Here is a 15135-nt window from a genome sequence, read left to right on the forward strand (position 1 = left end):
GACCATTTTAACATAAGAAAATACCAATTTCATGTGGTTCAGCCTAATGATGTTTTAAAGACATTGCTGATAGTATTTCTTTGCTGTAATGCTTTTCTACTTAAATGATACTATACGTTAGTCAATTTTTCTTTTGTATTATTTTTAATTCACACTGCCAGTAGAGTGCGTTGGCTGTGTGGTGATATCAATTGAAATTTAAAAATAAAATGTAGGCATATACTCATCTGGTTATGATTTGCCTTTCTGGCTCTCCAGTTGCATAATTCAACTTGATACTGCATAATTCTTTTTCCTTTTATTCGATTCCATGTGGTGGCAGAACTACTACTAAAGATGAATACTTTCAGTACCTTTCATATCAAAGCTGCAGCTTTCACATTCTGTTCTATTGATACTGCATTTTGGCAGTGGATAAAGGGATACAGTTAAAGTCTCTGCTCATAATTGGTTTTATCTGGGAAAGATTTTCTTTGAACTAGTGGCCACCCGTGCTTTTATAATTATCAGAAATTAACTAGCTCAGCATTTCTTGTAGGAAATATTCACAATTCACTTCCTTGCTTTTGGAAAAAGAGAAAAAGAAAGACAGAAAAGGAAAGAACTAAGGAATATTAGAGAACTCCATTTTGTTTGGGAGTATTCCATGTGGGATTGCTCTAATGCAATGCTAAAACTCTTTTTCTGCATGGTACTCTTTGAAGCACAATCTTAATCTTTTTTCAGAACCCTACAAAAGAAGAAAACTTAAAAAGAATTTTTATTTTCTGAAAAGTGAGACAATTTCAGTGTAAGTTTTCTGATATGACCTGACATTTACAAGCCACAAAGTATTAAAGCTTTGTAGAGTATGTATATGCATTTCAATATGATTTGAAAGGTAGAGCACTCCTAACTTCAAGTCTAAAACTGTTAGCAGAGATGTCTGTGTCAAGTGGCCCAGGCACCCACACATAAGATGTAAACTTTGCAAGGTCTTGCATGATCCCCAGACACACCATAAGTCAACCCTCTCTTCCCACTGGGCTTGATTTTCCCACCCATGAGGGAATAGACAGTGGGAGCTTTGTTTGCAGTGTCTTTGTTTACTTGCAGCCACTGGTAAAATAAACATTACTTCAGATTGAAGAAGTCCTTGGTTGAGCTTGGGGGCTCTGGAAGAACTTTTCCTATAACCCAACACAGATGACTTCATCAGGTTATCTGGTTTAGACTTGCCCCACTTGGGAAAATTGGATTGCAGCATCCTGTGCATATCCATGTAGGACTGGATGTTAAGTGAGAGACTCCCCACCCACTGGAAGGGATCTGAAAGAGGAATATTGAAGAGAAACGCCCTCTTTCACTTTAGCCTGACCCTATCTGTCAATGAATCTTCAAAGGCACTTCAGGGTCTTATCAGGCAGCATTGTAGTCTAAAAATTTCTCGTAATTTCATCTTTGGACAGTACTGATGAGCTCTGCACTGGACATAGCCCACTGATAGCTGAAAATGTACACAATGAGTGCTTAAACTGAGAAATCAGTCTCATTTTGTGACCCAATCTACTGGAAACTTGTGTGATTATAAAAAAGTATTTGAAGAAATCTCAGTATTTTACAATAGGAAGGGTCAGTTTTATAAATTTAAATTTATTGAATGGTGAAGGCATTAATGTGTGGAAGTGATTATTAATAAATAGATTTGGTAGATAACATGCTTCTTGTTACTTCTGTTTCCAGATAGATTATATAAATTGAATTTAATATGTTTTATATCAAAGATTTAAAGATTTTATATCAAAAGATTTATACTGTCCCCTCATTTCCATCCCCCCTCTCATATACCTCCCAGGAAATTAACTATTTGAATTCATCGTTGGATAAGTTTACCCTGGCCCACAGATGATTTCTGGAAAATGTTAAATTCGTTTTTACTGTAGTATCTGGAATGTAAATGCAAACTTATTATAAGATAATTATGCAAGGAGTGGAAACTTTATATTCTATCCTCATAAATAAAGTGTAGACAGAAATAATAATCTTGGTTCAACTGGAACTCGAAGTTAGGAATGAAGGATTTGTTTGCCTTGTCTTCTCCCAAATCTCAAGTAATAAATCTCAAAAGCTTCAATATTGATTCAACAAAATGAATGGCTGAGTCATTTCAGAAGGACTCTGACAAGTGGACAAACGCTGCCATGGCAACGTTTTGATATGCAGCTTGCTTACTGAGCCTGGCTGGCTTCCTCCCCCTGCCATTAAAGCAAAATGACAAACCAAGGGAAGTGCCACACACAGCGTGCCTAAACCAGAGGCAACTGGAGGAGAAAAACAGATTTAATTAGCTGTTCTCAAAAAGTTAAAAACTTGATACACATTTATGTTTGATTTATGGAGGAATTCCTTTTAAAATATGAGAAAAACTGCTCTGAGACATGCTTCTTGCTAAGAAATAGAAACTATTACTGATTTTTAAAAGTCTCAGACAGCATTCTCTGTAAATGTTTTGTAAACATACTTTTGAGGATAAAATATTTTTAGCTTGGGAAGATAGATTTAAAATATTTCCCATAGGAAATAAATTCTACTCAATTCATCTTTTACTAAATAATGTAGTAAAGTATTACATATGGCCAGTAAAAAACTAAAATACAGTATGTGTAATCACAAACGATTACTGCTGCATATATTTAGATTTGTAAGGAAATAAATGTCAGAAAGTAATATGTATACTTGGATATTAGTTGATCTTAATACTCATTTGATGGAGCTAATTAGGAATTACATATGTGTTCTTTATTAGTATAAAGTATATCAAGATATATTAAAAGCAGGTGCAATTCACATCAATGAAAAGATGTTATTTTAAAATTTTTAGTGGGAAATTGCTGTTATATATGTGATTATGAATTTGTTAACTTTATGTATAATTAACACTATAGTTTTTTTGAATAATGAATTGGTTAACTGAGAAGAAAAACTGTCTCAATTGCATCTAAAATACAGCTAGAGTAGGCAATAACTGTTTTGTTTTATTTTACTGTTTTTCTGTTGTCAATTATTAAAATCTCACTATGTAGCAGGCTTCATTATATTATTCAATCCACACACAAGCCTGAGCAATGAGTCCTGGGAGACTCTCTATTTTGCAGATAAGGAAACTAAAATGTGAAAGGTTAATTAATTGATCTAAGTTCACTCCACCTGTCTACACTACATGATCTCTTGATATTATCTGGACCTAACCATATTAAATATTTTGATTTTTGCTATTCTGTGGCTTTAAAAATAGAAACCGTTTTAGTGACTGACATCACAAAGTCTCAGACATCATGTTCTATAAATAGACTTCTTGAAAAAAACATTTTTAACTTAGGAAGGTCAAGATTTAAAATATTTGCAGTAGAACATGAAGATCATACTTAATTTATCATTTGTATTTTACTTATTAATTTTAGGACATTTCATGAGAGTATAAAAATTTAGAAAAGAGAGAGATAAACAAGTACAAAAAAGTGAAGTATTAATTTCACATGAAGAAGCAAAGCGAAAAACCTTTTTTGTTGCGTTTGTTTGTTATCACGTTTGTGGTTTAAAATTATAAAATGCCACCTCAACTTCTGTTGTCTGTGAGGATCTGGGTTGACTGCTGGCTTATCAAACATCTCAGTCTTAAAGAGGAACTACTTTTTGTATACTTCATCTATATAGGGAACAACTCATTTACAGAGAAGGTTTTGTCACATCACATTAAAGATTTCAAAATAGTCATAATAAATTACCATAAATTTGTCACCGCTAGATAACCCACACATAGTCTAAGTAAGATCCAAAGGCCTTGTCAAGACAGGAAAATGTGGAGACCAGACTTCTAGACGCACTTCAGATTCTTTACTCTGGGTCACTGCATGAAGCTTTCTGAGAAGCAGCTTTCAGTGGGCCTACCTTGTCCAAACAGAACCAACCTAGGCTTGAGATGCTGCTCACATCTTAACTCCTTTCTGGGAAAGTGTGGTGTCATGTCTCACTGGAGCTATTTTTGAGCTCTTGAACTCTTTCTGCTGTTCTGCTTTATACCTTCCAGAAGGACTTACTCCTGTCAATTTTCCAAAATCTTCCCCTGCTTTTCTTTTCTTCTTTTTCTTTTTTTTGGGGGCAGGGGGAGGGGATGGAATCTCGCTCTTGCCCAGGCTGGAGGGCAGTGGTGCTGTCATGACTCACTTCAACCTTTGCCTCCCGGGCTCAACTGATCCTCCCATCTCAGCCACCCAAGCAGCTGGTACTACCGGCCTGCACCACCACACTCTGCTAATTGACTTTTTTTTAGAGATAAGGTCTCACTGTATTGCCCAGGCTGGTCTCCAACTACGGGACTCAAGTGATCCTCCTGCCTCAGCTTTGCAGAGTGTTGGGATTACAGGCGTGAGCCACATGCCCAGCCTTTCACCAGCTTTTCAATCCCCTCATAAAGTACATATTTTCTTATGTAGTCTTCACTGGAGAGACAAACTCCAGGAGCACCAGTCACATAGATTTCCACGTAAATGGGAATTACATGAACAAGAGTTGCACAACTCCTGCACCCATGAAGGGACTGACATGGACAGGCATGGCCCTAAGCTATAAGGATGCCAAACCCCAAGGAAACTCAGTCCCTTTCCATTAGCTGCCACACTGGAATTCATATGACTTTGATGTTAGACCCACAGTAAGGCTTTAATACTTCTTTAAAACAGCACTTCCAAAGTCTATTTTGAATATTAATTGGAATAAGATAGAAAAAAAGGTTTCTATCTTGCTATTTCATAAATTTATTTATGCAATAGCAAGTTAAACAAATTTAAACTGATTTTAAGAAAGCACTTTTATTTTATTAAATTATTAATTTATTGATTTTCTAAGAATGTTTCCCACATTTGTGGTTTGAGGCTTTTGCCCTTTGCAAAATTGGGGAACTGAAATTCGTAGTAACTTTTTTTTTTTTTTTTGAGGTGGAGTCTCGCTCTGTTGCCCAGGATGGAGTGCAGTGGTGAAATCTCAACTCACTGCAACCTCTGCCTCCTAGGTTCCAACAATTCTCCTGCCTCAGCCTCCTGAATAGCTGGGACTACAGGGGCATGCTACTATGCCCATGTAATTTTTGTCTTTTTAATAGAGACAGCATTTTGCCAGGTTGGCCAAACTGTTCTTGAACTCCCGACTTCAGGTGATCTACCCACCTCGGCCTCTTAAAGTGCTGGGATTACAGGCGTGAGCCACAATGTCCCACCTCATAATAACATTTTTAGAAATAGTGAGACAACTGGTTTACTGAGGAATTTTAATTCAGTGGAGTTCAAACATGAATCAGCATTGTGATCTCCAGTATCTTCTGTAGGTGTCCTATGCCAAATCATTCTTTCTCATTGGGTAGCAAATCCCTTGGGCAGATTTCATAACTGCAGTATAATTTAAAGCATCAATCTCAAACCATATTTAAAGCTTTCCCCTCCAAGAGACCAATTTGAAGAGGGGGCGGGGGGGAGAGAGAGAGAGAGAGAGAGAGAGAGAGAGAGAGAGAGAGATTGTGTATGGTGATTCTGGTTTTAGGAAGCCCCTTTTCTACCTGTTCCTTTTCAAAGCCTAACTCTTCTGGATACTGAGGGAATATAGGAAAAGGACAAACATCCTTTTACTTAACATGCTTATAGGAATAGTGCCTTTCTTTAGGGTTGTGGTTGCTTCTTTTGATAACAGACTAGCTCTTGCCTGTGTGAACAGCACACTAACTTTCCCAAAAGCACACAGGTAAGTTCGGTTGGCTTCTGCAAGCCTAACCCATAGTATGGTTGCTTGAAGTGTGTTTTTCCTTAACTACCTCCTTCAGCTATTGCCCAGCAGTACACAGTCTCTTATTCCTGGGATCTTCCCACTGCATAGGCTGTTTTCTTGTCAGGTATTGGCAAGATTTTGCTCATAAGCAGCTTACATGGTATCACAATTCATGGGAGATCTATACATCCTTATACAAAGGTATGAGTGAGGCTTCTCCCTTGCAGTCCTTCTCTGGGTCCTACCATCTTTCTTTCTTAAATTCTCTTTCCTCTTAGTGGTAGGCTTAGGGCAGATAAATAAGTTATTGACATCCAATGAGAGAATGAGTTGCTGTTTCTCACTCTCTAATACAGTCTCCAATCTCTACCACAAATTTTCTGGGCAAGAGAGAAAAGCCAGAACCTCCCCACTAGGCGAACTACTTATGACTTTTTCCCTTCTCCTTGGGGTGACTTTGGAGGCCTCTTTCCTTTTTCCCTTCTCCTTGGGGTGACTATGGAGGCAGGTAATTGTCCTATATTCAATCCTTTCACCTCTAAGAAAGCTCTGGAAGTAGATTCTGTTCCCAGTGGTTGGCAGATTTCTTTAGAAGTCATGTACTTGTTTCTTTGGTCCTAGCTTGTACCTAATCACCAGTTCCAGGGGAGCAGAAGATGGCTCATTTAGTGCATTGGTTTATAATATCATATAATGTTCATAGCAGTTGGACACAAAGTACCAGTGGGTGCAGATGCTGATCATACTTGTTTGACTTTTTTTAGAGGTTGAGAATGAGGAATTTGGCGTAAGTCTGGTAAGAGTCAGAATTTTAAGTCAGATCAAGCAAGAAGTTAACCAGAATCTGGAGATATTACAGGTTTGATAGTAAGGTGAAAATACTGATCAGAAACTAGGCAGAGAAAGAAGAAACAGAAGATTACAAAAATGAGGACCTAGAACAGAACAGTGCAGATTTTTTTTTTTTTTTTTTGCAAAGTATCAGAGCTAGAATGTATTTAACATGTAACACATAGAGGAACCTTGTGGGACAAGCCAGCAAATTCTGCTACAGAAAGCTTCTTGTTGGCTGGGACCATGTCCTTACTCAGCTTTACATCTCTGAGGCATTATGCAATATTGGCACTTAGTAAATGTTTGTTGAATGAATTAGTCAATTTAGGACAGACACCCGTATCAAAAAACGATTTGATAATTAAGTAATTTTTGCTTCTGCATAGAGTAGGCATTGGTACACTGTGACCCTTGGGCCCTTTCTGACTGCCACTTTTTGTAGATGTTCTATTAGCACACAGTCAGGCTAATATGTTTACATATTGTCTTTGGGTCCATTCACACTACAATGAATGACAAGGCTGAATAGTTGCCACAGAGACTATGTGGCCTATGAAACTGAACTGAAATACTTATTATCTGGCTCTTTATATTAAAGGTTTCCTGATGTCTAAGCATAGAGGTTTAAAACTGTTTTTACATGTTTCCTGGCAGCTCAGTTATAGCATGGCTAACCCAGGTCCTACAGGTAGAGGTGATTGGGAGCACCTGGCTGTTCTGTCCGAAGGATAACAGTAGGTCCCGGAGCTGAAACAGGGTGGGTGTGAGAGTTCTCTCTGAGCCAAGAGGGAAGTCATCTTGATTCAAACAAGTAATATCTTCCCTCCTTTCTCTGAACCATCTTTCCTTGTATATTTCTGATAGTACTGTTCACATTGTACTTTGAACTATGTCTTCTTTCTCTTACTTGAAGTGGACTAGATGAAAGCGGAGATCATATTGTGCTCATGTTCATATTCTGAGTGACTAATGATGCTTCTGAATAAATAGGTACTCATTTAAAATATGCATTGCAGCTAGCTGGATTATGATACTATTGGAGGAAGAGGAAAAGCAAGGTCTGGCAGCTTGGAGGCAGCAGGCTATTAAGTATTATTAAGTAAGAGATCAATTAAATGAAAATCAGTTTGGAGCAGAGTGTCTAAATAAGTGGCAGTACCAACACATAGCTCTGTGTGAAAGACTGTTTAGGAACTTCCTCAGACTTGCGGAGGCTTTTTATTTCCAAAAGGCCCAAGAATACTCATGTTTTTCTGACACTGGAGCAGATGCTCAGGCTGAAAGTAGTCTTAGTTGTTAAACAGATTCTCTGATCCTTTTGGGACAGGAAATTCTTTGACTCACAAAATCTGAATCAGGTTCTGACAGTGGGCCCTCCTCACTTTTTTGCCCAGTCATATCGCTCATTCAAAGAAAGTTAAGAGCCTATTTATGTGCCTGACTCTTTGAGATAACTTGGATTTAAGTTCTGTTTGTTTTTTCATTATTGCTATAGTTTGGACATTTGACCTCTCCAAACCTCATGTTGAAGTCCGATCCCCAGTGTTGGAGGTGGGGCCTAATGGGAGGTATTTGGGTTCACCAGGAGGTGGATACTTCATGAATAGCTTGGTGCTGTCCATGAGTGAATTCTTGCTCTATTAGTTGCCGAGACAACTCGTTGTTAAAAAGAACCTGGTACTTCCCAGTTCTCTCTCTGGCTTCCTCTCTTGTCACATGAGTTCTGCACTTGCCAGCTCTGCTTTACCTTCCACCACGAGTGGAAGTAGCTGAAGCCCTTACCAGAAGCAGATTCTGGCACCATGCTTCTTGTACAACCTACAGAACTGTGAGCCAAATAAACCTCTTTTTTTTATTATTAATTATCCAGCCTCAGGTATTCCTTTAAAGCAATGCAAAAATGGATGAAGACAATTATAGAGTTCTAAAATGACAAACACTAAAATTTATTGAGAATGTTACTATATATTAGTGTGCAAATGCAGTGGGGGTGGGGGACTGTTGAGGTGACTGGGTGCCTTCTTTTATCTTTTTTTTTTTTTTTTTTGAGACGGAGTCTTGCTCTGTCGCCCAGGCTGGAGTGCAGTGGCCGGATCTCAGCTCACTACAAGCTCCGCCTCCCGGGTTCACGCCATTCTCCTGCCTCAGCCTCCTGAGTAGCTGGGACTACAGGCGCCCGCCACCTCGCCCGGCTAGTTTTTTTGTATTTTTTAGTAGAGACGGGGTTTCACCATGTTAGCCAGGATGGTCTCGATCTCCTGACCTCGTGATCTGCCCGTCTCGGCCTCCCAAAGTGCTGGGATTACAGGCTTGAGCCACCGCGCCCGGCGTCCTTCTTTTATCTTTAGATTCTAGGTGGTTCTGAACTTAAGAGTGGGGAGAGAAAGAGGAGTTCAAGTCTGTGTCTCCTGACAATCCCAACTTTTTCTTTTCCCATCTGGGACCTAGGGCCCAAATAGAAAAAGCCTTTGAGAGGCAGATTCGGGTACTCTTGAAGTATTATCCTATTTTTACTTTTGAGGGGTAAGAGGGAGTAGATACTGCCTAAGCTTGATTTTGCTGCTTTGGTGAAATTCCTTTATGCATGCCTAAACTTAGATATGTGAAACCTAGGATATGAGAAATACCTTTTTCAAGGGAATAAAAAGATTCTTTTCAGACGATTTATAAGGTTTACTTAGTATGCAAGACTAATTAAATTGGAATAGGAAGGAAAATTGTATGACATTAGTACTTTTCTTACTGGGTTTAAGAAAACTAATTTCTCTTTACAGTGTGAAATTTGGAGCTATTGAGTTGACTTTGACAAATATTACCTGTAGAAGAAAAGGTTACATTCTACCAATGTTGCTTTTAGGCAGAATTGGGAATTGGGCTAACTTTGTCTTTAGAACCTTCAACTTTCCTTTCAACACTCTCATCTCTCAGTGGCACCTGACACCTCCCACCTCCAGGTGCCTAGTAATATGCTTTTCCTTTCTTTTTTTTTTCTTTCTTTTTTAATCAAAGCCTTTGAAGAACAAAGGCTCTCTAAGTTGTAATGATGGGTGAGGTTTAAAGTATCTCTGATTCAGGCATATTTGTATTTTACATGGGATCAAGTCTTATGTTTTGTAAGGTTGGATTGTGAAATATAAATAAATGAAAAATGAGCCCTGGGAAACTTTTTAATATGATAGGCTCTCAGGTCTGTCTGTTCTTTCTTCCTTCCTTCCTTCCTTCCTTCCTTCCTTCCCTTTCATTGCTTCCTTCCTTCCATCCCTCCCTCCCTCCTTCCTTACCACTTCCCTCCCTCCTGCCTTACCACTTCCCTCCCTCCCTTCCTCCTTTCCTTCCTTCCTTCATGTACTGAGTTTCTACTATATCCCAGAGACTATTCTTGCTACTGAGTATAGAGCAGCAAATGACAGACACATGCAAGCTACCCCCATGGAGCTTTCATTTTTATGGGGAGACAAAAACACCTAAATATCTTAATAAGTAAACAGGGTATTTATTAGGGATAAATTATGGAAAATAAATAGAAGAGTGTAGTGGCTGCGAGTGGTGGTGAAAGTTATCAGGGCAGGTGCTTCCAAGGAAGAGATAGTTAAGCTACCCCTCAAATGAGGTCCATGATAGAAAGAGCCAGCCATATGAAGCTCTCCAGGAGCAGTGTGCCTGGCAGAGGAAAAAACTTGTGCAAAGTCTTGGAGGCAGAAATGACTTTGCTGTGTTTGAGCCAAAGAAAGGAGTGTCAGTGTGATAGGAATACAATGAAATAGGGGGAAAGTGGTACTAGATGAGGTTGGAGAAGAAAAGAGAAATAGAATTATGTGAGGTCTCTTGTTCCATGTTAAGAAGTTTGGATTTAAGTTCAGTGAGCATTTGTTTAATAACTTCAGCATTTGAGAGCATCTACACTACTTTGTCAAGTATTTGTACCACAATTACCACCTATGTTGTTTCTTGTGGTTTTATTCTTCAAAGCAAAGCTTTTTGGAGAAGCCTTCAGCAATCCATATGCTCTCTTCTTCCTAGAGATTTCTAGCACTCTGAGTGGCTCGTTTTTTTGCATGGCATATTCTGCTTTTTGGTTGATTAACTTTCACCCCAGAAAGAGTGCAAATCAATGAACTTAGAGTGGTTTTAGAGATCACTGTTTTTCCCACAGTGTCTTCCAGAGTCTTCTGCTTCCTAAACACTTAGTAATAATTGTTAATTACCTAGTTCTCTGAGGTAGATTGGGTGAGGTTGTACATTTTCATTTACTCATCACAGTGCCTAGGGTAGTGTCATACACTAAGTAAATATGCAAGCTGAGTAAGTCCAGTTGTGGGGAATATGTTTAATCATGAGACTTGGTGAAACAAGAATTAAGATGGAATATTTAGTTGGTAGACGTTGACTCTGCCAGGGTCTTAATCAACTAAAGTAATATTTAACCACAAATAAAGCCTTTACAAATGCTAATAAAACAACACTGTGGGTTGAATATTCATTTTAGTAAGACGTTTTAAATAATCTGTAAGAAAACATTTTTCTGTTACTGTTTTCTGTTTTACATGTGACTACATGGATAACTGATTCACAATTTTCACTTTAAGTTGCTTTGAAATTATCGTTCATATACGGCAGGATTTAGTAAGGATGTCTGTCTATGTCTACTCTGTTAAAATGCTCGTGGATTTAAAGCTTCCAGACCCAGGTCTGACCTTTGTAGTTGCCTCACAGGAAAGCTGTTCAATCTCCCAGATCACCTAGGTTGCTATTCTCCCTACCTTTTGCAGCGCCTTGATGTGCCATTTGCATTCCCACACGGTTTCTGTATAAGAATCATTTAGTCTGAACAAACTTGCCCTTGGATACCCAGCTGTTTGTTGAGTATTGCAGCTTTCAGAGGAGGTGCTCAGCAACAGCTCATAATAGATTAATGCCCCTGGACGGCAGTATGTAACACGAAGTATCTAGTTATTCCTATTCCAGTTAGGAAGAGTACTTGTGTGAGCTGCATTTAAAATGAGGAGGCTGAGAACCCATTTTTTTTTTTTTTTTTCTATAAAAAGCGGTGAGTTGGTGTGGGAGTGCTAATCTTTCTCTTTGCTCCCAGTTTGAAACTTCCGTGATTCGAATAATGCTGCATTTGCTTTAAAAATCTCTGGTGCAGATAGGGATGTGCACATTGCTGATGGTATGGTCTGACATTGGGCCTTTACCTTTGTGCACTGGGAAAGATAAGCAACATTTGCTGAGGGTTTACCACCTGCCAGGTATACTGTAGAGTTGCACTTCACACACAGTCTCATTCAACTACTCCTAACAGCCTTATGAGTTAGTAATTAATAATCCTATCTTATGACGAGACACACAGTTCATCTCAGATGTTGACCTCAATCCCTGCTTTATAAATTCAGTTGAGGGTAGATCCTTCCTTTCTAATATTTCATCAATTTATGCTCAAATTCTTATGGGGTAAACTTAGGGAGTGCTTCGGTCAACATGCAAAGAAATATTCTCTTAGGAACGGAACAAGACTAGTAAATGGGTTTTCTTCCCAGAAAGAAAACTAGGAATTGCTTACAGTGGAGTACCCAGGGCGGTGTGCACCGCTGTCCATGGTGAGTTACTTGTGCCCAAGGGGCAACTAGAAAGTTTAGCCAAACGAGACGATTAGAAAGCTCTGACCGCGCACTCTGACTGGGACGCGCAGGCGGAGGCGGGACGCGCAGGCAGAGGCAGGACTCGCGCGCTCCTAAGCCCCGGCAGGTCAGCTTAGGCGCCTCGCTGATGGAAGAGTCCATTAGGGATGGCCAAGGCAGGGTGTTCCCGACGCCGGAGCGCGGACCTGGCTGCCTGCTGCGCAGAGCAGTGTGCGCTGCCCTGGGCGGCCACCCCCGCTCCGTTGGTCAGGTGAGCGCTGCCTGGGGAGCCATGGGGTCCTATTGGAGCAGAGGAAGGATGGAGAGGGAGGAGGCAAGGGACGGGGAGAAAGGGGAGGAGAATGGAGCCCTCCTTCTGATCGCGTAGTGGGAGTAAGAATCAGCAGCCCGAGCAGGGAGTACGGACGGGACGGGAGCGAGAGGCAGAGCGAGGGTGTGTGGAGGGCCGGCGGGGACCGCTGGGAGCGCGCGGATGTCGGTGTTTTTGCGGCCAGGTAGGCTATGACTGAGGAGTGGTGCTGCGAGCATCGCGGTGCCCCAGGGGAGCGCCTCAGCACCAGCACCTGTTGCTGGAGGTGGGCGGCGAGGGCGGCCCGGAGGGCGGGCCACAGCCGGACGCAGGGAGGCTGGGCGCGCAGCCGGCGCCGCGGCCTGCGGGTAACGGGGCATAGCTGCCCGCGTCGGTTCTGTCCAAGGCTGCGGCTTTGCAGGGAGCGTTAGGTTCCTGCACCCCTTATCCGCCCGTTCCAAAGATGCCTGATCTCAAGAAGGTGAGAAGTGAATGAGCAGAGTGAAAAGTTTCCTTTCTTCTTTTTTCTGCCTGTTTGAAACCCGAACCCTAGCTTTAATTTTAAAAAAGTCTAGCTGAAAAATAACCGACCAAGAACGGCGCGCCATAGGTAATAATTGATAACGGGAAGGGTGAGATAAACTTAAGGAGTCTTGTTTGTGTTCCAAAATAGCCACTGCGTCGAAAAATTTCAGCGAAATATATTGATTTTAGGGAGCTTGGGATTAACATGGAGCTATAGCATAACATATATATGTATATATATTTAAAAGCTTATACTTTAATTTTAAAAACTATCTCAAAATTGATTTTTTCTTAAAACCAAGAAATTATAGCTGTGTTCGTCAGGGGAAAATTGATTTTAAGGTGTGTTATCTTATGTAACTTGTTTTAAACCAACTTTTCCCACTTCATGACATCCACAGCCTTTGAAATGTGTGTAATATATTTATTAGTATGCTGCACACTCTTGTAGAAACTGATACCAAATTTTAAAGATGCATAATTACTGAGAATTAGGATGAAAGTCAAAAATATACATTAACTAGTACAGCATGATTAGAAATTCTTACTGAAGTTATGATTACTTTAAATTACTAAAGTTTTTTTTCTCCCTTTTTGTGTAGTTGATCAAAATAATTATATCAAACAACAACAGAAACCCAACGGATCATAAGTAAGAGAAAAAATGATATCTTAGGCAGGATACAAATGAGCACCAATAATTTATTCTGGGTTAATTTCATAGAGTAAGTGGAAACTATTCCCGCCTATGAAATTTGAGAAAAATGTAGGTTACAGGGAGATGTCAAAAACACTCTGAACTATGTTATGATAAAATATATTAAATATATGTGATTAGATATAATGTTCTAGCTCTGCCATTAACACACAATGACTTTGGACATTCACCCATCCTTCCAGGCATTAGTTTCTTCATTTATAAAATAAAGTAATTGGACTAGGTGATTGCAAAGGTTTATTTCAGCTAAAAATATTATATCTCTCAAATTATTACTTTTAGAAGAAGTAACCAAGATGTACACACTTTAAAAATGTACAGCTGAAGTACGACTGAATCTTATGTCCATTTTCTCATTTCCATGATGAATAAATATAGCAGTCATTCGTTAATGAATGCCTGCTAGGTAGTGAATTCTTAGAAACTCTTTACATAGATTATCTTATTTAACACAGTGCCATCATAAATTGAATAGTAGTATATCCCAATTTATAGATAATGATACTGAAGAATGAAAAGTTTAAGCTCCTTGCCCAGAGTTGCAGTTTATAAGAGCTGGGTCAAATATTTTTTCGGAATGCTCTTAGGACCTTATACTATACTGAATGTGATGATTAAAAGCTAAAATTGTCCGTAAACTGAAGTAATCTTGGACTACTATGAGAGTCCATAATGGGGCAAAGGTAAGTTATGTAACACTGAGTCTTGATACGATTGAATATATAGGTGCTGTATCAGTCTCCATTTATTATATCTTCATAAGTTACATATTTATGCTGTATATTTATGGAATGCCAGTTGTATTCTAAGAAAGTGATAATATGAGATATATTTGGAACACAAATGGTTTTATGGTAATATAACTACTAGAAAAAATGTGAGAGGGCAGAAACTAGTATTAAGCAAATGCTATTATTAAGTATGTCAGATGTCTTTCTACTTGAAGGTAGTCATGCTTGAGACAAAAATGCTTACACCCAAGGGAAAAGGGTGTTGAGAGTGGAATTAGCTGTGACTAAACTCTTTTGTTCATATCCCATGATGAATCATAATAGTATGTCACATTTATTGAATTGTATGCCAGGAATTCTCTTAAGCCCTTTATTAGTGTAATTTTATATTGGATCATGAATTAAATTGTTTTATCCTGATTTGCAAATGAGGAAACTGAGGCAGAAAGATCTATGTCCTGGGAGGACCCACAAAGAAAATACTTTTTATCTTAGATTAAATGTGTGATCATTCATTGTTCTGAAATTCTTAGGCTGTTAACATAACATGAAATCTTGAAGCACTGGAAGGAGACTTGGAGCCAAACTAAACCAACCTCTTTATTT

At 39.3% G+C, this 15135-nt stretch overlaps 1 protein-coding gene across 13 annotated transcripts in view; it reads left to right on the forward strand.

Annotated features, from left to right (window-relative positions):
- Positions 1-12647: 12647 nt before the first annotated feature.
- Positions 12648-15135, forward strand: part of ADGRV1 (adhesion G protein-coupled receptor V1) — a 597366-nt gene continuing 594878 nt past the window's right edge. For 12 of the 13 annotated variants that reach the window (XR_012413865.1, XR_012413864.1, XR_012413866.1 and 9 more), the window contains exon 1: positions 12648-12760. Coding sequence is in view for 7 of the 13 variants with exons in the window: in XM_005557361.4 (XP_005557418.3) it covers positions 12739-12760 (22 nt within the window). In the remaining 6 variants the exon portion in view is untranslated. Of the gene's footprint in view, positions 12761-12914; positions 13037-15135 lie in introns of those variants that run through there. The other variant, XM_065546488.1, reaches the window with a different exon arrangement.

This window comes from Macaca fascicularis, chromosome 6, assembly GCF_037993035.2.
Source record: "Macaca fascicularis isolate 582-1 chromosome 6, T2T-MFA8v1.1".
Lineage (NCBI taxonomy): Eukaryota > Metazoa > Chordata > Mammalia > Primates > Cercopithecidae > Macaca > Macaca fascicularis.